The sequence below is a fragment of the Fringilla coelebs genome (assembly GCF_963513975.1).
Source record: "Fringilla coelebs genome assembly, chromosome: 16".
Lineage (NCBI taxonomy): Eukaryota > Metazoa > Chordata > Aves > Passeriformes > Fringillidae > Fringilla > Fringilla coelebs.
In genome coordinates this window covers 3,445,865-3,467,429 of record NC_140042.1, presented here as the reverse complement: position 1 = coordinate 3,467,429, position 21,565 = coordinate 3,445,865, and the positions used below count along the sequence as shown (strand labels likewise).

The 21,565-nt window shown below is 58.1% G+C and overlaps 1 protein-coding gene across 1 annotated transcript; it reads right to left on the bottom strand.

Annotated features, from left to right (window-relative positions):
* Nucleotides 1–1,815: 1,815 nt before the first annotated feature.
* RADIL (Rap associating with DIL domain) lies at nt 1,816–20,501 on the bottom strand (the record flags this gene model as incomplete). The annotated part of the gene is made up of 15 exons (XM_084216740.1): nt 1,816–1,921; nt 2,515–2,654; nt 3,405–3,544; nt 3,632–4,028; nt 4,827–5,017; nt 5,329–5,479; nt 5,760–5,932; nt 6,386–6,623; nt 7,486–7,598; nt 8,222–8,382; nt 9,388–9,425; nt 9,596–10,252; nt 11,239–11,546; nt 16,918–17,464; nt 20,466–20,501. 15 exons carry the CDS (start codon nt 20,499–20,501, stop codon nt 1,816–1,818), a joined length of 3,396 nt encoding a protein of 1,131 aa, XP_084072866.1.
* Between the last annotated feature and the right edge of the window lie 1,064 nt (nt 20,502–21,565).

Below are 21,565 nucleotides of genomic sequence, written 5' to 3'. Positions count from 1 at the left end.
CTCACCCCAAGCCCTGGCTCCGGGGCAGAGGGGAGTAAGGAGTGCATGCAGTTTGCCCAGAGGCTTTAGGCAGCCCATTTCAAGTTCTGTGGAAGATGACAGGCCAGCATACCTACTTCACTGAAAGTGAAGTGAATCACCAGGAGTCCTGAGCCTTTGCTCACCTGCTTGTAGAGCTGAGTCAGTGGCAGGAGGATGCACTGCTCCCAGTCCCTGCTGGGGCAGCACCCCAGGGCAGGGCTGTGAGCGTGGCCCAGCAGAGCAGCAAGGCACTCATGTCTCAGAGAAGGTGCCTGGTCCATCTTGCCTAGAAAAGCAGGCCAGGCTGCATTGAAATCCAGTAGTGGAGCATTTCCCTTGCATGGAGTGTTCTGACATCTCTCTCCTCCTGCGACATGCGAGACTAAGCACAGGAACCAAAACTGCAGCAGTGAGGTGTAATTAAAGCCAGCCCTGTTTTAGCATCACAATCCTCAGAGCACTGTTGTTGTGAGATGCCATGTGAGTACCTGATCCCCTGCCAGAGCCTGCACGGTGCAGGGTGTGATGGAGGGCTTTGCCACAGGCTGTTTTAATAGGGTTCGGCTAAACTAGGTCTCAGTATCTGTCTATATGTGGAAATCAGGTCGGGTTTATCCCGTTAATGGTGCTAAAAGCAGAGGGAGGACGCGGCGGCAGGAGGCCGGGTGTGCGGGGCCCGGGCAGCCACACGATGGAGCTGAACCCTCGGCTGAGCTGACACTGCGGTGGGCAGCAGCTAGCAGAGCGGTTCCTGGGATGTTCAGGTGTCCTCCCAAAGGGAGTCTCTGCTGTCCATCACCACCTGTCGGCGTTTCAGCAGCACACACCCGGGAGATGCTCCGAGCAGGGCACGAAACAGGGTGGCCTTGCAATGGGCTGGCGAAGCTGGAGCAGGAGGAGCAGGACATGGTGCTGAGCTGTCATTTGTCTGCCTGGGCTGGTGTCAGTGCTGCTGGGCTCCCTCAGCTTCCTGGTGACACCAATCCTCTGTGGGAACATTCTGCCATCAGTCCTGGTGGCCTTTAGCTGCAATTGTGGTGCCAGAGCTGGGCAGTAAATCTGCAGAGCCAGAGCAAGGGAGTTCTTCTCTGCAGGGAGCTCTCCCTGGGACTTAGGAACTGCTGGTGGTGTCAGCCCTTTGCTGTAGCTGATTCCCATCCTGAGGCAGGGCTGTAGCCCAGCAGCCAAAAGGCACCTGAGCTAGTGTATGGCACCAAGGGAATTAACTCCTGGCGATGCACCCTGCGTGGAATCCCACTCCTGGGTGCTTGAGCTGCCTTCACCCCCCCCCAGAGCTGGGTACACTTCTCCAGCCTGATGTGCCAGCACCTCAGGTGGCCACTGCCACAGTGAAGCCCAAGCCTGCCTCCTGTGTTCTCTTCAAAACCCATAGGTATTTCATGCCTTCTGCCTGTCAGCATAAAATATCACACAGGACTGCCAGCCTAGAGGAACAGAGGAGCCTGCCTACAAGTCCTCCTGGTGGGAGCATTCCCTTCCCTCCCCCTACCAGAGGGGACAAAGGAACAGGAAAGCTCCTGAGAAGGATGACACCAGTATAAGGTGAGGCTGGGCAATGGATCAGGGATGATGCTCCCAGCCAGTGCAGTGGGAGAAGCATGCACCATCCTTGCATGTCCTTTCATCTGCTGCAGTGCAGGGGCAAAGTGTCCAAAAGCACCTCGAGGGCTATTGTGGAGTCCTGGTCCTCCCTCTTGCACTCCAGGCTCCCTGAGGTCAGCCTTAACCAGAGCTGTAGCCACAAGCTGCTGCAGGATCCTTGTACCACAAGGACTAAGAGGAAGAGGAGCTGGAACTGATCTTTTTGGCTATTTCAATGTCCGACTTGGCAACCAGAAACCGCAGCTTTTTCCCCCCGGAGCGGATGAGATCCACGGCACTGCAGGGAGCAGCAAGAGGGACAGAGGTGAGTTCTGGCAGCCCCTCAGGAGCTGCCAAGTCATGGACATTCACAAAACACCCCCCTTTGCCAATCACCCGTGCCTGCTCAGGGCTACTAGCAGGGAGTGTTTCTCTCCTGCCTGTAACTTTGTGGAGGGCTTGGCCTCCAGGTTAGTGGTGCCAGGATGAGGGCAAACAAGCCCAAAGCTGCTCTGTGCTGTGGGCACCTGTGCTCTGCCTCTGAGCTGTCTCATCCCACCACCTTTGAGAGGAAACCTGGCGTGGGATGGGGCTGCAGCAGCTCTGCATTGCTGAGACCCATCTCTGGAGCTCTCCTTTATTTCCCATTTATGCTCCCCAGTTGTTGGGGAGGGAAATATGCATTATGCTCCATAATCCCTCTTCCAAACCCACAGCCCCTCTCTGGTGTCCTGTGCAGGTCACTCCTCTCCCTGCAGCTCGCTGGTACCGCAGCATCCTCAACACTGCAGCGCTGGCAACTCTGGGAGCAGAACAGCCGGAAACCCGGAGCTGACAGTAACTCCTCCAGTGCTGGTACCACCCCCGGCCCTCTGCTGAGGTGAGGCTCACCTCTGGTAGTCTGCCCCAATGAGGCTGGTGCCGTTGACAGCCAGGATCCTATCCCCAATGGAGAGCCTGCCGTCGGCGGCCGCGGGGCTGTCCTCGATCAGGGTGCGGATGTAGATCCCCGGGGAGCAGAGAGGGGTGTGCTGTTGGCAGGGGAAGGCAGTGAGCATAAAAAAGGGACACAGAGATTTGTGGTCCCAAAAGGCCTAGCTTCCCAGGCAGGGTAACTCTCCCCCAGGGCTCACCACCAAGCCTGATGGCAAGTGGGATCTTGGAGATGCTTGGGAACGTGATGGAAATGGTGCTAACAGTAACAGGAAGGAAATGTGATCCTCTGGTTTTATATCAATTTATACACAGAAAGGAAAGGTGGGGACAACCTGCTCTTGTTCAATTTAATTAAGAGTAAAGCATCGTTAGCCTGCAGCCATGTTGGGATGGGAGCTCTGCTCACATTGTCCCCGGGCTCAGTCATGGTCTGTTTCCTACTGACCAACAGCACAGCTGTGAAAGGCCATTTAAAAAGATGATCCACCCCACAATGCCAGATTCCTCCTTATGCAAAGGAGGAGCTGTTTTGACATCCTGTGAGCCTCCCTGCCCCTCTCTGCTGCTCCTGCCACCACTGAAGGGTGGAGGAAAGACCTCGGCTGAGTCATTTTCTTTCCACAAGAGAGCTGAGCCTGTTTGCTCTCCCCAGCTGCAGGACAGCTGTGGACTTTGCACACACGGCACAGTGACCTACGAGTAGAGACCCACTGAGATCCCTCCGTGCCTCCTTGTCCCCAGGAGAAGCAGCCTAGCTCCCGTGGGAAGCCATCAGCTTTTCTTGGGGTATAAACCACATCCCACGTCCCACTCCAGCTGTGTGAGGGCATCAGCTGAGAACTCACCACGCCATCGATCAGCCCCATGCCCAGCCCGATGGGGCCCCTCTCCAGCTCCACCACAAAGACGTAGCAGAAGTCGTCGGTGGCAGAGCTGCGGCTGGAGGACTCCGGCGTGGGGTAGTCGTAGGGGGTCGGCGAGCAGCCTGACAGCAGAGACAGAGAGCACCTTAGGGCTCTGGCACCGCCCCAGCCCGGCCCCACAGCCCCGGGGCAGCGCCAGCTCTCGGTACCTTCGGGGGTGCTGCCCTTGGTGCCGTTCATCCCGTTCCTCCGGGCATCCTGCAGCCCTTTGCCGGTGCCCTGCGGTGACTCCGGGCTCCCCGAGTCGAAGTTCAGGGGGGTGGTGGGTGGTGTCAGCATGCAGGAGGGGTCTGGGGGCGCCGTGCCACCCTTGGGGACCGGGCTCCTGCCCAGCTGCAGCTGCTGGAGCTTCTCCTGGAGCTGGGGCTCGCCGGCGGGGGGCTCGCAGGGGCAGGCGCTGGTGGCCAGGCAGAGTTTGGGGTTCCCCTGTGGCTCGGCACAGCCCCCCAGGCAGCAATAATCCTCCTGGATCGCAGCGGTGCTGCCCGGGACGGCCGCCGGGCCCTCGCTCACCTCCAGCACCTCCGGCGTCGGGCATGCCTCTTTCTTAAGAAGGAGAACAATGCTGTGGGACCCCCTGTGCGTGCTTTTCACTCCCTACCTGGACCCCACCACCCTGCTGCTTCCCTGGCTGCCAGATGCATCCAAAGCCTTGGCGGTTCAGACACTGCCAGGCTTGTCCTGGCTTCCCAGCACAGCTCCCACAGCCCAGTTTGGTGGCCAGGGCTGTGCTGGGGGTGTTTAGAGCCAGCCAGGAGGTGAGCCCTCGTCATGTCCCTGCTGGGGGATCCCATTGGAAGGGGACACTGGGGAGCACAGCTCCTCCTGTGCCACAAGGACTGGCCAATGTGGCCCCAGGGTGACAGGAGGAGGCAGCAAGGCCTGTGTGTGCTGCAGGGAAGGGGGACAGGATGGGAGAGGAGAAGAGGACCTGCTGGAGGGACACCCTCCGCATGGCAGTTGAGCTTAGCACCCCCTGCACCCATCACCCTCCCTGTGCTTTACAGACATTAGCTAATTAGCACTTCTGGGCAAGCCTGGCTGCTGGGGACGGGCAGGGAACACACAGGGAGAAGGGGAGCACTGCCCACAGACATCTCCCCTCCCTCCCTAACGAGATTGCTGGGAAGAGCCTGTCCTTCCAGCTCAGCTTCCCGTGCCCCCCGTGCTGGGGGATTAGCAGCATTAATCCTCCCAGAAGCTCTCCATGAGGGCACTGCCACAGCTCCAGGCTGCAGGCAAGGGCAGCAAGCCCTTGGCACTGGGCTTGGGGGGTCTGCAGAGGGACCCAAGACCCTCCTGCCCAGCCAGGAGAGGAACAACTCCCCGTGGGATAGAGACTACCTTTGGGAGTGCTGAGCCCGGCCCCTCGCTGCTGTGGGGGCTCCTGCTCTGCAGGCTCCAGAGGAAGTGGCGGATGTAAAGGAGGTGTCTGTAGATGTTGTCGTCCAACGTCTCCACCTCCAGGTCCACCTTGAAGCCCCCGCTGGGCAGGATGATGGGTGGGTGGTTGTCAAAGGACTCCAGCACCTCATCTGAAAGGCAGAGGGATGGATGGAGGTTAGCAGTGGCTCAGGCTGCACCCCACTTCTGCCTCCCAGCTCTCAGCCATGTGCAGTTTCCCAGCTGGAATCAGGGATTTAGTGAGCTTCAGCCAGCAGCATCCCCCACTTGGAAGAGCAGAAAAAGCCTCCGTCACTTTGCATCCTTTGCAATATCTGAATTTTGGGGCTATGGTTATTACCAATTGCTGAAGGTACTACAGGACACCAGGAAGGGGAAGGGAATGACCTGTTTGTATGTTTGTAGGTTTGAATGTGACTCAAGCAGGCTGAGCAGGACTCACCAGGCTGGAAGGTGGCCGGGCTCTCCTCCTCACTGGGCTGCCATGCTGAGATGCAGCCCACGTCCATCACTGCCTGGCACTGGCTCAGCACCCGGTGCAGCTGCGCGGGGCTCAGCGCTGGGAACTCGGCTCGCAGGGATGGCCAGGTCATCTGTGTGAGGAGACAGCAGGAGGCACGTGCCAGAGGTGAGAAACTGCTTCCTCTGAGGAGCAGGAGCTTGCAAGGGGCACGGGAGGGAGAGGTCAGGCAAGGTGGAGAGAACCCAGAGCATCCTCTGCTGGGTACTGCCCGCCCACGGACCCTGGGAGAGGGCAGCTGGTGGCAGGTTGCAAAAGGGGCACATCAGTGTGGGGACCCCTCAGACACTGAGCAGGTGCTCTCCTGCCCATGCCTATCCCAATGCCACGAGCCCTGGGCTGGGATCCCTCACCTGCACCAGCTGGGAGCCGGGCATGGCCAGCAGGTTGGCCAGGCTGGCCAGTTTGGAGAAGAACTGCTGGGCGAGCTGCTCGAAGCCGGCGCCGTGCAGCCAATCCAGGAGCAGCCGCACGCTGGCCCGCAGCTTCACCCCCTGAGACCAGTGGAAGCAGCCCAGAGAGGAGCCTGAGGAGGCAAAGCATCAAAGCATCCATCAGCCATATCAGGGAACAGCCCCTCTGTCACCCCAGCCCCTGCCCTGGTTAATGTTCCCAACATCTTATGGCTGCAATTCCTACTGGTGGCTGTGCCTGGCTTGGCACTGAGAAGGGGGCAGCTGTGTTAATGAGGGCTAATGAGCACCTCAGGCTGCTGTAGTTCATTAATGAGCTGCCCCTATTAACTGCCCTCAGCCTCCTCTGCTCAGGTTCAAAGGGGGAATGGGATCCTTGTGGGGTTTAGCCTCTCCTAGCAATGGGGACCCAGGAGCCAGCAGCTGGGTCGGTGCTTGGCCTGCCTGTAGCAATGCTGAGACCTGCCCATCTCCAACCCCTTCCTGTACCCCTTTAGGTGGCACTGGGATGGACTGGAGGGCATCCCAATATAACTCAATTGTTGCCCAGTTCAAGGAGGACTGACCCTTATCCAGGAGCTGGTTGAAGAGCAGGGTGTTGGAGAAGAAGAAGAGGTAGGCGAACATCTGGGAGGTGATCTCGGGGTGCACTTCGTACTGGTGGAGCAGGTCCAGCACAGCCTGGTAGATGAGCACGACCCTGCGGAGCTCCTCGGGCAGGGGCGGAGTCCCCCGCCAGCCCTCCCGGCACTCACTCTGGAAGGGGTTGCACTCCAGCAGGGCAGGGAGCGACACGTACAGACACTGCAGGAGAGCAGCAAGTTCACAGCAGACTCAGTTTGTTGGGATTTTTCTATTTTTGCACGAGCCAAGCCTTTCCTTCACCTCCTCAAGCCAAGCAAACCCTGACAGTGCTGTTCCAGCAAGGGGCTGCTCCTGTTCACCCCCTGCCTCCACGGGCTCCAGTGTTGTGCAGAAGTTTAAAAAATTATAAAAATTAATGAAAAAGTTTTAAAAATTATTTAAATTATAAAAAATAATGTTGGTCACTTTTAGCAGTTGGAAGAGATTATGCGTGATGCCAGCTAAAATCTGCAAAACCTGATGTGAACCAGGGCAGCAACCGATCAGCTGGACACGAGGGTGAAAGAAATCGACATCGATGGGGATGATTTTCCATAATGCTTAAATGGGAGAGCAGTGCCTCGCACTCACTTCTTCCAGGGGAGAGGGAAGGGGAGGGCGCAGGGGAGGCGGGCGCTGCTCCGGAGCGGTGCAGGAGCAGCCCCGTGTCCCTGTGCTGGTGGCAGGGAGCCGTCCTGCACAGGGAGCCTTTCTGTGCCTCACACTGCCCGCTCTGTTCCCGGCTCTCGCGGTCCGGCGGGCCAGGGGCCCCTTTCCATCCCGCCCTGAATCACACCATTATGCCGCGCTGGCCCGAGCCAAGCAGCCCTCCCCGAACGCCTCCCCCGAGCCGCTGCACTGCAGACGAGGAAACACGCCGCAGTAATTCAATACTTTTCCTGGGCTGCGACCAAAAATCGGGGAACTTCAGCCCGAAGGAAGACACCTCAGCGTGGTGGAACTGCCAAGGAGTGAAAGCTTAAAAAAAACCCTTCCTGCACAGCCCTGGGGATGCTCGTGCTGGCCCCGTGTGCCGCTGTACCTTGGAGATGTAGTAGACACACTGCTGGAAGGTGTACATGATCACCTCCTCCAGCACCGTCATCGCCTCCTCGCTGGCCGTGATGGTCGAGGAGAACAGAGATTCCTTGGAGCCTGCAGGGAGGAGAGGAGCATGGGGGAGCAAACCTGAAGCAGCGAGGCCCTCAGACTCCCACGGTGCGGGTTATTAGAATTTCCAGGTTTGTATCATCCCCACAGAACACCTCAACAGGGCAAAGAGGCTCCTCTGGCCCGGGGGAGCTCCCACCCGCTGTCCCCCACAGCTCCCATCACTGCTGGCAGCTCCTGCCTGGCCTAACATTTCAACTTTTGGCATAGACCAGAAAGTTTCTGAGGCTGGTTTAGCACCTTTCTATCTTTTTTCCTTTTGCTGGCATTAACACAGGCTCACCACTGAGCAGTTCTGCAGGGCTACCTGCAAGTCCAGGGTGAAGAAAGCCCCCCAGGGCATTAACCACAAGCTGCTGTGGTGGCAGGGGATACCTGTGTGTGAACACAACACCACCTGGCTCTGGAGCTGGACAGCACCAGGGCAGGATGTGAGGCTGCTCCTCCCACAGATTTCCCCAGCCCACAGCAGAGATGTCCCTGCTGATGAGGATTATGGAGGGTTAATGGAGCATCTCGAGGGCACTGACCACCACCTGTGACTGGGGATTAGCAGAGCAGAGCTGCTCTGGCTGGGCAAACAGGCAGGATGCTGCATCCAGACTTACCTTTGATGTCCAGCTCTTCCTCCATGCTCTGGATGTAGGTGGGTGATTTCTGCTGGACAAAGTAGAGGATCTCGATGGCATTGGCCATCCAGAAGATGATGTGCTGCAGGTCTGGGAGAAGGTCTGTGATGGTGAAGCGGGACAGGGAGGCAGGGTCCTGGCTGGGGAGACACAGCAGGCGTTACACCTGCTGCTCCTCAGCATCCCCACTCAGGCTTTCGGGGAGAAAACAGCCAGTCTGGGGCAATGCCAGACAGCTTTCATATCCCCACGCCCCCAAGCCCAGAACACCACTTAGAAAGACCCTTTACAAGGAAAAATGCAGTGGTTTCTGCTCTGTGGGGTGGCAAAGGGGACCCTGTGGGGACCAGGCTGACCAAGGCACCTGGCCCTTGTGGGGTGCCATTTTTGGGGGAGATTTCCCCTAATACAGATGAACTGCACTAAATATTCATGGCTGAAGAGCAGCCCTACCCCAGAGGTATGTGGTACTCCTGCCAGCTCTGGACAGTTAAACCGAGCTCACCTGCCCCGGGCTGTTAAAAAATAAAACAAAAAGCATCTGGGTAAATTCTCAACTGTTAAACTGCTTTTTCCTGCTATAGGAAGGACCTGGGAAGCATCCTTGAAGTTTATCCTAAAGGAGAGCTCACAGCAAGCACCAACAGTTTCTCCAGATACTGGTTTAGAGATGGGATTTTGGACATGGCTGGAAGACAGCTCCTTGCACCACTGTGATTGTCCCAGAATGGTGCTCCCAGCACTGGGACACCCTGTGCCACCACCCCTGGATGCACACATGCAATGCCAGCCCCATCTCGGCTCCTGAGGGGTCTCCAGCCTGAAGAAGGTCAGGCTCACACATAAGGAACATTCCTATTGTATCACTCAGGGGTGAAGCCACAGGTGCAAAGCCTTGGCTGGGTCTTGGATCAGAGAAAACCCCAGAGATGCTGCAGGTCCTGTTCCCTCCTGAGCTTTTCCAAACCCACTCATCCTGTGCAGGCATGGTGGTTAAAGAACCAGAGAGCAGAATGTGTGGGATTCAGCAGGAAAACTCATCATGCACCGCTGGCTGACAGCCACGGACTTCCCTCACTCATGGAGAAAGATCCAGGTCGAATTCTCCCCATTTTTTGAGGTAAAACAAGGAGGGTCACACTTACTGCTGGGATTGCTTTTCAGCCAGCTCCCGCGTCCGCTCCTGGGCAGGGAGAGAAGGGGAAAGCACAGTGAGAACCCGTGGGATGGGGTGGCACCAGCACCACCCCCATCAGCACTCACTGCCACCAGGGACCAGGCTGAGGAGGAGCCCCCAGGGAGGGCTTGAGCAACACCCCCTCCCCAAAACACCCCGTCCCACCGCCGACTGACCCACACCGTCCTCTGGATCATTTTGGCCGCCTTGAGCAGCAGCTGCCCGAAGTCTCCCGGCTCAAAGTTGGTGGCCGAGTGCTGGATGCAGAGGCAGAGCAGGAAGGCAGGTGTCAGCTTGTGGTCGTCCCCGCCGGGTTCGATCAGGGTCATGATGCGCCGCAGCAGCACATCCTCGGCCGCCGGCTCGAACTCCAGCTGCAGCTTCCTGCGGGGCGTCCTGGGGCCGCCGCCGGGCGACGGGCCCCGCTTTTTGGCCGCGGGGTCCTTGTCCTTCAGCAGGCTGCCGCACGCCCCGCACACGTGGGGAGCCTCGGGGCGCAGGGCTCGCAGCCTCAGCAGGGTCTGCGCCGGCAGCGGCTGCGCCTTCATGGGGTCCTTGTAGAGGAGCAGGTAGTAGAGGCCGAGGGACAGCAGGTCCCCGTGTCGCAGCACCACCGTCCGGGCCACCTCGGAGAAGTTGACGGAGATGCCCGCGCCGGCGATGGGCTCCAGCACCAGCTTCTCCTCCGAGCGGTGCCGGGAAGGTCGGAGCTTCCTGATGGTGCAGTGCAGGGGCAGGATGTCGGGGGCGGACAGGCTGATGCTGGGCTTGCTCGCCTGTGTCCTCTGGCCCACCGTGTGCTGCTCGCGGTTCAGCAGGTACACCAAGCTGTCCTGCCGAGCGAGGAGACGCAGCATGAACCGGGGAGGGGGAGAAGGGACCCTCCTCCTGCCATGCAGTGACTGCTGCAGCCTCCCGCTGTCCCCAGCTGTCCCCTCGCTGTCCCCAGCTGTCCCCCATGCACCTTTGCATGGCAAAAACATTTCGGTTTTTTACTCTCCTCGCTGCCAAGCGGGACAGCAGCGATCCCTGCCGTGGGCACGGCAATAAATGGGTACAATGATTTTGGGCATGCAGTAAACGGGGCTGCTTTGGACAGAAGGAGCCCTCCTTCCACCTCTCCCCCTCATCCCTTCTGCAGCTGCTTTTCCTTCCCAATTTTTCCCCCCAGACTGCAGCCATGCCTGCACCCCCTGCCCGGGGCGACAGTGGGACAGAGCATCCACCCCTGGCCCTGCCTTTCCCTGCAGCCTGCCCGCACACCCCGCGGCAGCTCAGGGGACCACCCCGTGCCTCAGTTTCCCCAGCAGCACTAACGGGATGGCTGCAGTGCCGGAGTCACCCTGCCAGAAACTTGGAACAGCTCGACACTCAGCGGGCGCAAAGTAGCCATTGACTGCAAGAGCCGACCCTGTCCTTTGCAGTTCTCCTTGCAGCCTCTGATTCCATCTGCCACTGAGGAAGCAGCCGGACCGGGGACGGGGGACGGGGCAGCTCAGCCACCACTCGCAGAACCAGGGCCCCCTCGGGCCGGGGCAGGGATGCCGCTCGGGGATCACCTTGCATCCCTCCGGGGCATGGCAGGGGGTCACGGCTCCTGCCTCCGCGTTCCCCGCACTCGGGGACAGGCCGGGGACAGACTTGAGGACAAGGCTGCAAGTCCCAAGCCCGTTTCCTAAAGGATGCTCGTCCTCACCATCACCGCCCCCCTCGACCCCAGCAGCTCCGGCCATGCAAGCAGCCCCGCTCCCCGGGGCTTTGGGGGCTGGGAGGGAAGCGTGGGGTGCCGGGGGTGCGCAGGAGGCGGCGCGGTGCTTACATGCTGCTGGCTGTAGCCCTGCAGGAGCAGGAGGTGCGGGGACTGGTAGAGGGAGTACCGCATGCTGCTGCCGCCGCTCCGCGCCGCCGCCGGGCTGCCGGGCAGGGTGGAGCAGTGCCGCTGGAGCCGGGCCCCGGCCCCGCTGCCGGCCCCGGCCCCGCTCCCTGCCCGCCGCGCCGGGGTCCCCAGGCTGGTCTCGCTGAGGCTGCGCCGCAGGGCGGGGGGGGGCCCGCGCCGCTCAGCCCCCGCCGCCCGCCGGGCTCCCCGCGCCCGGTGCCGCTGCAGCTTCCGCGCTTGGGCGTTGATGCCTGTGGGGATGGGGGGGAGACAGAGCGGCGTTCAGCCCCTGCAGCCCCCCCGGGAGCACCCCCGCCCCGCCGCAGCACCCCGCGGCTGGAGGGATGCTGCAGCTCGGAGCGGGGATGGAGCAGCCGGAACCCTCCCGGCGCTGCGCACCCACCCTGCCCTGATGTCTCCGGTCCTTTGCCCTCCCCGAAAGGTGACGCCAAGACATCGGCGCGGAGAGTTTAGTGTCCTAATGGCACCGCTAAAACGGGGGTGTCCCTGTCCTCCCTAGCCCTCAAACCTCCCTGAATGGAGAGCAGCCGGTCCATAGAATCCCCCATCCGCCCCAGCCACGCTGCAGGGCTGGGGGGAGAGGAAATCCCTGCTAAAGAGAAATTTCACTCAATCTTTGCTAAAAAAAAAAAAAAAAATAAAAGAGCCCGGATTCGGCTTTCAGCCCTTCAGCAGTCGGTAGCCAGCAGCAAGTTGGAACCGCAGGGACCCCCCCAAATCCCCGGAGCATCAGCCAGGCACGGGAGCTGCAGTGGAGCCCGGCTGCAGCAGGAACAAGCCGTAATTAACTTCTCCCGAGCATCAATTCGGGCAGAGCTGTCTGTCCGTGAGACAAACAGGAGCAGGAGTGAATGAATAGGCCGGGCCGAGCTGCAAAAGCAGCCCCTCACATGGCACCCCCAGAGCCGGGGGGTCCCGCTGGGTCCCTCCGTGCTGCTGGAGCTCTGCAGGAGAAATAGGAAGCCGTGAGTCCGAGGCGATGCGCGTACCTCAGCTGGGCAGCCTCCTGGGAGCAGGTCACTGGCATTCGGGGAGGACGAAGAGAGGGAAAAACCCCTACAGGATTTGCTTGCAGGAGCAGCAGTGCAGCGTTGGTGGTGCAGCACCAGAGCCAGAGCCCTGCTCCCGGCTCGGCCGACCAGGGAGCAGGCTCTGGACAGCGAGGTTTGGGGACAGCCGGCGGGATTTGGGGACGGCAAAGCAGAGAGCCTGGTGCCCGGGGCTGCTTAAAGGGACACTCACAATCTCAGACCCAAAAAAAAAAAAATCATCTGCCTTATTTGGTGAGGAATGGGCTGCTGGTTCTGAAATACATTTTTTTGTTTGTTTGTTTTAGATGGAGCTCTCCTTTGCTGGGAAAATCAAAGAGATGGGGATGGGGAGGGGGGTGGGACAGGGAGAAAATAGCCCCTGCTGTTTACATGCCTTGGGATTAGGGCAAGGCACAGTCGAGCCACCCCAAGCAGTCCCATGCCCTGTGTCCTTCTTAAAAAGGCAAACGGCCACGGCACGGATGTGACATCCAGGGAGAACCACGAGCCCACACAAGCCACGCTGCTGGGGACGCCAAAGGCCACCCCAAATGTGTCAGCAGGACACCTCAGCTCCCCCCAGGAGCCCTGTCCCCAGCCCACATCATGGAAATGGGCCAGAGGGATGCAGGACAGCTGGGGCAATGCAGATCCCAGACCAGGCTGAGCAAGCAGGGAGGAGTGGGGCTGGATCCTGGGGAGCAGCTGCTGCTGGAGCTCAGTGGGACAGACAGGGCCTGCCCAGACTGGGATCCCCCTGCTATCACCAGCCCCTTATCGAGGGGAAAGGAAGCTTCTGTATTTATTCTGTGTAGGAAAAAGCTGCTTTTTCACTGCCAATAGAGCCCCCGTCACAGGCTTCCACTAACCCCGGGGCTGTGCTGGAAAGATAAACACAGCTCTTTTCCTGAGCATAACAAAGTCCTTCCATAAAACTGGGTTAGGTTTTTTTCATCCTTTGGTACTGTTTTGTCCTCCCAAGCATGTGCAGGTTATCCCACCCAAAACTCAGTCTGAACATCTCCAGCGCAGCGTGACCAGGGCACAGCCAGTGGCTGCTGAATCAACATGGAGATTGGGGTGGGAACAGCATGTAAGGAGTTAAAGAGCATCCCCAAATATTACATTCCTCCCTGGATAGCCAGGACTTGGACTGTAGAAAGGAGGTACTGCTGTAGAGGTGTTAGGCCTTGTTAAAGCTTAGGGCTGGACAAGCTCCAATGATCTCAGGCCTAGGGGGTTAAAAAGGCTTGGGAAAATGGATGTACCACTGATAGTGGGCACAAAGAATACAGAATTTACAGGCCACAAGGACACTTGGCAAAACTCCCAAGATAAGGAAGAAACTAATGGAAGCAACTCAGCAACTGTGCTGAATCAGCTCTGACTGGGTAAGAGGAAATTCTGGCAGGGGGAGATTCACAACCATCAACCCAAGAAACCACCAGCTCAAAACAAGAGCTCTGTCTCTGTCCCCCCTCTTTTCTTTTTCTTTCTCTCTCTCTACCTCACACTGACTGCTAATAAAATCTGCATTGTTTACTTCAGCATTTGTCTTGTTTGCAGCTCACTTCAGGCAGAGATCACTAGTGAGATCCTAACACAGGGCTGGATCTCATCCTTAGGGAGAGCTGGGCACCCTTGGGCAGCATCCCCCAGACCCCACCAAGCTGCTGCCTCTAAACCCATCCTGCAACCCAGGGGAAAAACTTTTAGTTGTGGTGCCTGGGATCTTGGCTGGGATCTGCCTCTTTTTCAGCTGAGGAAAGAGGCTGGCTTTTCCTGGCTGAGAAATAAATCAACAACTCCATGGGCCCCAGGAAAGAAGAAATGCTTTGAATGTACCCAGGAGGGACTAAGACCAGGCTAGTCCTTCCTAATGTAATTGCTCTGCAGACTCTGCAGGGAATCTTCCCTGGATGCAGTTGTGCTAAGGTATATCAAAGCCAGATCCTCAAAGGCATTTGCCAGAGCATCTTTTAGAATAATAGGCTTAAATCCCAAGTTTCTGGAGCTGCGTGTGCAGTTCAGCCTCCAGCCTCTTGGGAAAGCTCCAGTTAGGACAGGACCTGGTACAAAATGGGGATATTTTGGGAAATTAATGCCACTGAGATGCCAAGGGTTGCATCACCCTCCAGTCTGAGGGTGTTTTCCCTACATCTGCGTGACTCCCCAAAAGGAGCAGGGCTGGGGACAGCAGGGAGAGAGGGGCTGCCTCATTAGCTGCAGAGAGGCTCTACCTGTGCTGCTAATTAGTGGCACGAGGAGCCAGCACTGTCCTCCCCAGTGGGAAGCAGCTAATAAACTAATTAGGATAATGGGTAACTGAGCAGATAAAAGTCTTAAGCTATTTGTTAACAGGTCATGGATGGATGTGGAGCCTTTCCCCCAGCCAGGGATGCACCTGCATGACCCCAGTGGTCCCAGTCCTGCTGCTCCAGTGATGCCCTGTGTGGGGAAGGGCCTGCAGGTATTGCCCTGGGGATGATTTGGGCATCCCTCTGCTTTTCTCTGAGGGAGCTGCAAGCCTGCAGTCCCTTTGATTTTGCACAGATGTCGTGTTTTCCATGCCAGTGCCTCACCACCCTGGGCAGGCAGCTGCTGCTCAGTGAGGGGACCTCTGCCAGCTTGAGCCTGGTGACAAGGGTGACCCTGGTGGAGGGCACTCACGGTCAGTATCCCCTGCACCAGGAGTTTTGTGTCCTTTTGGGGTGCTGGGTCACAGGCTGCATCACTCACATTCATTCCTGGCAGTTTGCAGATGAGGTGGGAAAGGGTGGTCCCAGCCCCAGAGCATCCCAGGGCCAGCAGCACAGGGTGAGACTGGTGACAGAGCCCCTGGTGCCACCAAAAGAAAGGGCTGCAGGAGTGAGATTTTACCAGGTAAGCCAGCTGTGGGCTGTGTACTCTGCAGAGCAGACAGCCTGAACTGTGGACGTAGCTTCTGTCTTTGAAGAGTTTGGTCAGCTATGGAAAATGCCCAAAGGTTAAAAAATGGGGAATTTCCACAGCCCCACCCAGGAGTACTGAAACAAATGAAGTGATAACGAAAGCATAACAGGCTTGTTTCCAGATGCAGAGCACGGGATCCTATCAGGGGCTGCTCCTCCATCAGAAATGACCCGAGGGTGCCAGCCCCAGCCAGCTCAGTGCTGCTGCCCAGACCCTGCTGCCTCCCTGCCTGGGTGGGAGCCTTGCCCTCCCACGGCTCCCAGCCCACCCAGGATCCAGGCCATGGGAGGAAAGTTGCTTTCTGCATGCAAGGGGAGGATTTGAGGCCGAGTGGATGTGACCTTGGGCTGGCAGGGAGCTGCACCCTTGGCTCTTGCCCTTCCCTCCATTCAACTGGAGCTGTTTTTAGAGCTGCTGCTCTCCCAGAGTGCTTCACATCTCTCTGATCCTGGCTGGAGGAAGGGCTGAAGAGAAGAGCAGAGCATCCCCCTCCTTGGCCCAGGCTCTGGCAGGAGGCACCTCTGTGTCTGTGCAATGAGCTGGGAGCACCTGTGGCATCCCCTCCCTGAGCAGCCACAGGCTGGACACGGTGAGCACGGAGGCAGCCCTGTGCCCTCAAGTATCAGGTGAAATCCCAATGGAAAATTGCAGCTGGGCAGGCTTCAGCTGCCTCTGCTCTGCTCCAGAGTGCCCATGGCTGGATTCCCTCCCCATGTGCCAGGGTTCTTTCCAGCTTTTTTCAGGATGGGTGGGAGAGGAGCTGTGACCCCCCCAGGCGTGGGACAGGTTGGACCATTTCTTCTGCTGCTGGTGAGGCAGAAACTTGGCTCTTCTTTGCCAAGCACACAGAGCAATCCTGCATCACCACCAGTTCAGTTCTGACAGTAACAGCCCTTCCCTACAGGAGTGAGGAACTGCTGGGAGCCCATCCCAGCAAAACCCTGTGCCTGACAGCTCTGGGGCCTGGTCAGCAGGTCTGACCCAGCAAGCACACTGTGCAAGTAAAAATCTGATTTTAAACCTTTCTGCCCTCATCCTCACAGGACTTTAATCTGAGGGTGAGAGGAGGAAAGCTTCATTACTGCTGCCGGTTCCTAATGATGCATTTATCTCCTCCTGCCAGCCCTGGCCTCCATCAGGCACCGCTGCAGGGGCTCTCCTGCCCTACATTGCTCTCTCTTCATTAGCTTTTCATTTTCCTTAATTGCTCCTGCAGATCTGCCCGGGGTGTCAGGCCTGGGGGATGCCCAGAGGGAGATGGGGATGCAGGGGGAGCAGGGCAGTGCTCTGCCAGGCACGAAGCTGGGGATGCCATGGTGCTGGTTCACTGATGGGAAGAGCAGGAAGCACTGATGCTCTTGCCTGCTGCTCCCCAGCCATGGGCAGGGTTTGTTATTAACCCTTAAACTGGCTGGGGTAAATATTTGAGGTCACAGATACCAAACTGATACAGGAGAGTGCCGAGTCCTGCCTCAGCCCCGGAGCCTCGCAGCTAAAACGTGACCACCCTCCCACGTGCACCACCCCTGCACCCAAACCACGTGTGAAAGCCTCTGGTGTGGGAAGGCTTCTGGGGGTGCATCCCAACCCCTCTCCCTGCCCCACAACCAGCTCTGACCTGCAGTGGTGGTGTCCACATCCCTGGCCGCCATCTCCTCCACCTCCGCCCTCCTGCGCAGCTCCAGCCGGCGCGAGAAGCCCTCCCTGGGCTTCCAGAGGTCCTGGATGAGCAGCGGCTTCTCGTGGTCCCCCAGCACCCTCAGCCCCTCAGTCTGCCACTGCTTCTCGGGGCCCTGGAAGCGGCCGATGACGTCGCAGAGCGCGTACTGCGCGGCGCTGAGCTGGCTCAGCCCGTAGCGCTCCAGGGCCTCCTTCACCAGCTCCCGCGCGCCCGAGCTGCCCGTCACCAGCACGCTCTTGTAGTTGGTGCCCGCACAGATGTTGCCCCCGAAGATTTTCAGGATGCCGGGGGCGGAGAGCTGGGTGGAGAGCTCGGCCGGGTCGTCCTCGGCGGCGGGGGCCGAGGCGCGGTCCTTGTAGCTCAGGGTGCGGTACAGCACCTGGGAGAAGAGGCGGCTCTGGCGCTTCAGCCGGTTCTTGGACGGCGGAGCCATGGTGGAGGAGGGCCCATAAAACATGGTGTGGGAGGTCGTCATGAAGCACAGCTGGGCAGGGAAGAGCAAGGAGAGGAAGGTGAGCGGTTTGGAGGCTGGATGCACCTCCGGATGTGGCCACGGAGGAGCCGCTGTCGCCTCCAAGGTGACAGATCAAGGCAGGGCCATTTCCCTGGTGTAACACAAAACACCAGTGGAAAAGCTTAGGCAAGCTTCTTGGCACCAGCACAGTTACCCCTGGATGGATTTGCCCCTGAAAACACAGCCTGGGGAGGCCCCGTATTTCTCCATCAAGGGGTCCCTCTCACCCAGGCAAAATGCAAAGGAGGAGAGCACAGCCCAGCAGGACTTGGCGGGGCCCATCCTGGTCAGCAGCCAAGGCATCAGGAGTTACTCTCACTAACGAGTTTATGGAGCAATCCCATTTTTTAGAGGTGGAACAGAAAGCTCAAGTGCAAATTCACTCACTCTGAGGTCACTGCTAAATGCTTTTGCTCAGCGAGAGGCACAGGGTGAAAATGGGCTCTAATTAGCCTTTCTAAAAATGTCCTGACTCCGGCAAATCTCTTGGCTGTTGCTTGTTTGTGGAGGACGTTCAGGCCCAGGGTGGCATCACTGACAAGGCTGCCCTTGTCACGTTAGCCCAGGGCAGGGCTGCTCAGGGCAGCCCCGAGTGGGCAGTGACTGGAGCAGATGGGCCAAGGCAGCTCCCAGTGCTCCTCAATCCTCTGGAGTGCACCAGGAACCACAAATCACTTCTGGATTTAGGTGGGTAGCACTCCTGCCTGATGCCACTGTCCCCATCTGCAGATGGCTTTGAAATCCCATCCTGATTGCACCTGGTGCTTGGGTGGTGCTGATGACCCACAGCCACACTGTGACCTGCTGGCAGATCAGGAAAGACAATCTGAGCATTCCTGCTTGGGACAGCACGGGGAACTCCCTCTCCTCCAGATCTATAACGTGCAGGGACTCCATGCACACACAGAGGAACCCTGAAATGTCCCATCCACAGCTGGATGCAGCAGTTGGGTGACCCAGGTGTCCCTGGCTGGGCACAGGTGAGGTGCCAGCAGCTTCCCACAGCTGCAGCCCCGAGTGGCTCGAGCACAGCCGTGCCTCAGAGCAGACTCAGCGCTATCAGGCAGTGATGCTGGGCCTGGACGGCCTCCAAACCACCATCTAATTCAGGCAAAAAGAGCAGAGAAAAATGTCCCTGCTGCTAATGGAAGAGGTCACCTTCTAACCCAGAAACCAGCTCCCAGGGTGTGTGGAGGATGCTGCAGGATGTGCATCCCCCCATCCCACAGCCAGAGACCCAGGGAATGCTGCAGACGGGGAAACTGAGGCACCAGGTGCTAAGGACATGGCTGGGAGCTGTGAAATCCTGCAATGCTGCTGCACCCCTTTCCCAGCCTCACCAGGACTGTGGAAGGGCTGGGGTTTGTCCTTCTCCCCAGGCTGCAGGTTCCAGAACTGACTCCTGGAGTGCTGAAGGGCAGGAGTCCTGGCAGGAAGCAGGGCTGAGGACTTTGTGTTTCACACTGCCCCAGAACTTCACCCCAACTCACTGGGCTCAGGTAAGGCTGCTCCTGCTCCCACCTTGCAAGTGGGGAAACTGAGGCAGGGATGGGGTTGGGGCTCTGGCTCCCCCCATGCTGCTGCTCCTCCCTCTCCAGCTGAGCCCAGAGCTGCTCCTCCTGCTGGGGACATCCCTGGGGACATCCCTTGATGTCTGCTGTGTGACATCTCCTGGAAGTGCCACGGCAGCCCCGACCTGGGGAGCAGGTCAGGGCACTGGCAGACAGTCAGGAGCAGCTGCCCCAGGCCTCCAGCACGGCCCTGCCAGCCCTCATTAACATTGACCAGAAGGAAAACTGCCCCAGAGTCCCTACAGGACCTTGTCATCAAGGATGCAAAAGACAAGACTTTGTCATCAAATCATTGGTTTCACGGATTTAATTTCCTCCACCCTGAACTACCCCCAGCACAAAGGGAAAACTTTTACCATCTGCTGGTGGCAAAATCATTCCTCCAAGCCCACATCACAGAGACACCATTCTTGCTTCTTGCAGGTCCCTGGTTTTGAATGTGTTATTTATAGCTCAGCTATTTTTTTTTACTCTTCCTATAAAATGCAGCTCCTACAGAGTTCAGGGGCAAAGACATTTCACTGGGAAAAAATCAGAAGCCTGGATCAGGAGGTGGTGTCACCCCAGTTTTCAGCATCTAGAGCAGCACAGGTGTGATTTTACCAGGCACCAGCCTGGGTGACCTGAGAAGTCACAGCCTTCTCCTGGAGACAGCAGGACACACCCGGGCTTAATCCCCCCTGAGGACGCTAATGGACAGGATAAGATGATCATGGAAGGGGCTCCTCCCACATCCGTGCGCTCAGGCACGCTGGACCGGCATCCCCCCAGGAGGAAATCTCCGGTACAAAGGAGGAAATCTCCGGCACAGAGGAGGAAATCTCCGGTACAAAGGAGGAAATCTCTGGTACGTGCAATCCCGCTGAGCCCCGCTGCAGGAGCGGGGATGCTCCAGCTGCCCCCAACCGCCCGGGGACAAGCCAGCAAGTGTCACACCTCCCAGCAGCTCAGTGGGACACGCTCTCCTGGACATCCCCAGCCCAGCTGAGCCCTTTTCTCACTGCAGGCCAGTTGCCTGGAAGGACACAAGCCTGCAGCATGATCCAGACTTTCCCAAGAGTCCCTTTCTCCAGCCTCAGTGGCGTTCTCTCTCTAACGGGTACCCGTGGATTAGTCAAAAGCCTGGGATTGCCTCCCAGCGAGATCTGCGTCAGGGATCCTTCACCTCTTCACAGCAGTGCCTGACCACACCAAAACCAGCTATTTTCCACAGCCAGCTCTGTCTGAGCTCTGCAGAGCTGTGACAAATGCCCACGGTATCCACGTGGCCACCACGTGTCCTTCCACCGCCACTGACTGACTCTGCAGCCTCCGGGGACTTTCCTGCAGGCCTGAGGTTCCTGCTCCCAGAACGGGTGAGCAGCTCCTTCCCAGGGCCCCACCCAGTGCTCAGACCCTACCTTGCCATCCTTCTTACGTGCCTTTTTCCCTTCCATTCATCCTCCTTCTCAAAACAATCTTTGCCCTTCGTTGTGCATCATCCTGGGCAGGCGTCTGTCACGTTTCTGAGAGAGGAAGAGGAGGAGAGGTCCTGGGCTGCTCATGGACATCAGCTGCTCGCAGTGTGGTGGGTTTGGAAGGCTCAGAGGTTCTGCAACATGGTCTTGAAGTTTGCATGTGGGATTCTGAACCACATCTACACCCCCTATAACCAACAGTGCTTACCCCATTGCAGGGGAGACCGGGAGAGAACAGCAGGAGGAAGGAAAGGAAAGGAGAGGAAGCAGGAGGAAGGAAAGGAAAGGAGAAGGGGAGGAGATGGAACCAGTAACAGCCCCGTGACCTTCATCTCTTTCTCCTGAGCACACGTGTCCCCAAGGATGCCAGGCTGGGGATGCCCTGACCCATGGGTGGACAAGCAAGCCCTGGAGCAGCTCCTTCCCCCAGCAGCCCCAGCAGGCTGGGGTGCTCACTGGGATCTGTTTTCCTCTGTCTCAGTCTGTTTTGCTGGACATCCAGAAGAGCCACCAAGCACTGTCACCTCGCCTTCCCACCACAGATTTGCAAGAACACAACCACAGGTGAGCAGAGACAAAGCTGAAAGAAGCACCTGCCAAGTGCCACCAGGGGTTTCATGGGTGTTCCTCAGGAGAGCCATCAGGGCACAAGAGCTGCTCTTCTCCATGGCTCCACTATGATTAAAGATAAATGCACCATCCTCTAATTAAATCACCTAATCAGGGCCTTGGTGTGGTTCCATCCAGTCCCTCTTGCTGGCCCAGCCTTGGGGCTGTGGGAGAAACTCTGCAGGTCGTGATGCAAAAGGCAAAGAGGTGCTGCCCCCACCTCTGCTGCTCCACGTTTCCTCCCGTGATTTACTCCTCCTGGTCAAATATTTATGCCTTATTTCCAATGGGTCTGCCCTCAGCTGCCAGATATTGATTCTTGCCATCTCCTCTCTGCTCAATTAACGAGATTTTGGCTACCATGAATTTTCTCCTCTGTGATAGTGTTTAGATGCTTTTGCCAAGCCCTCCTCTTTCCTCTTTGATTGGATTTA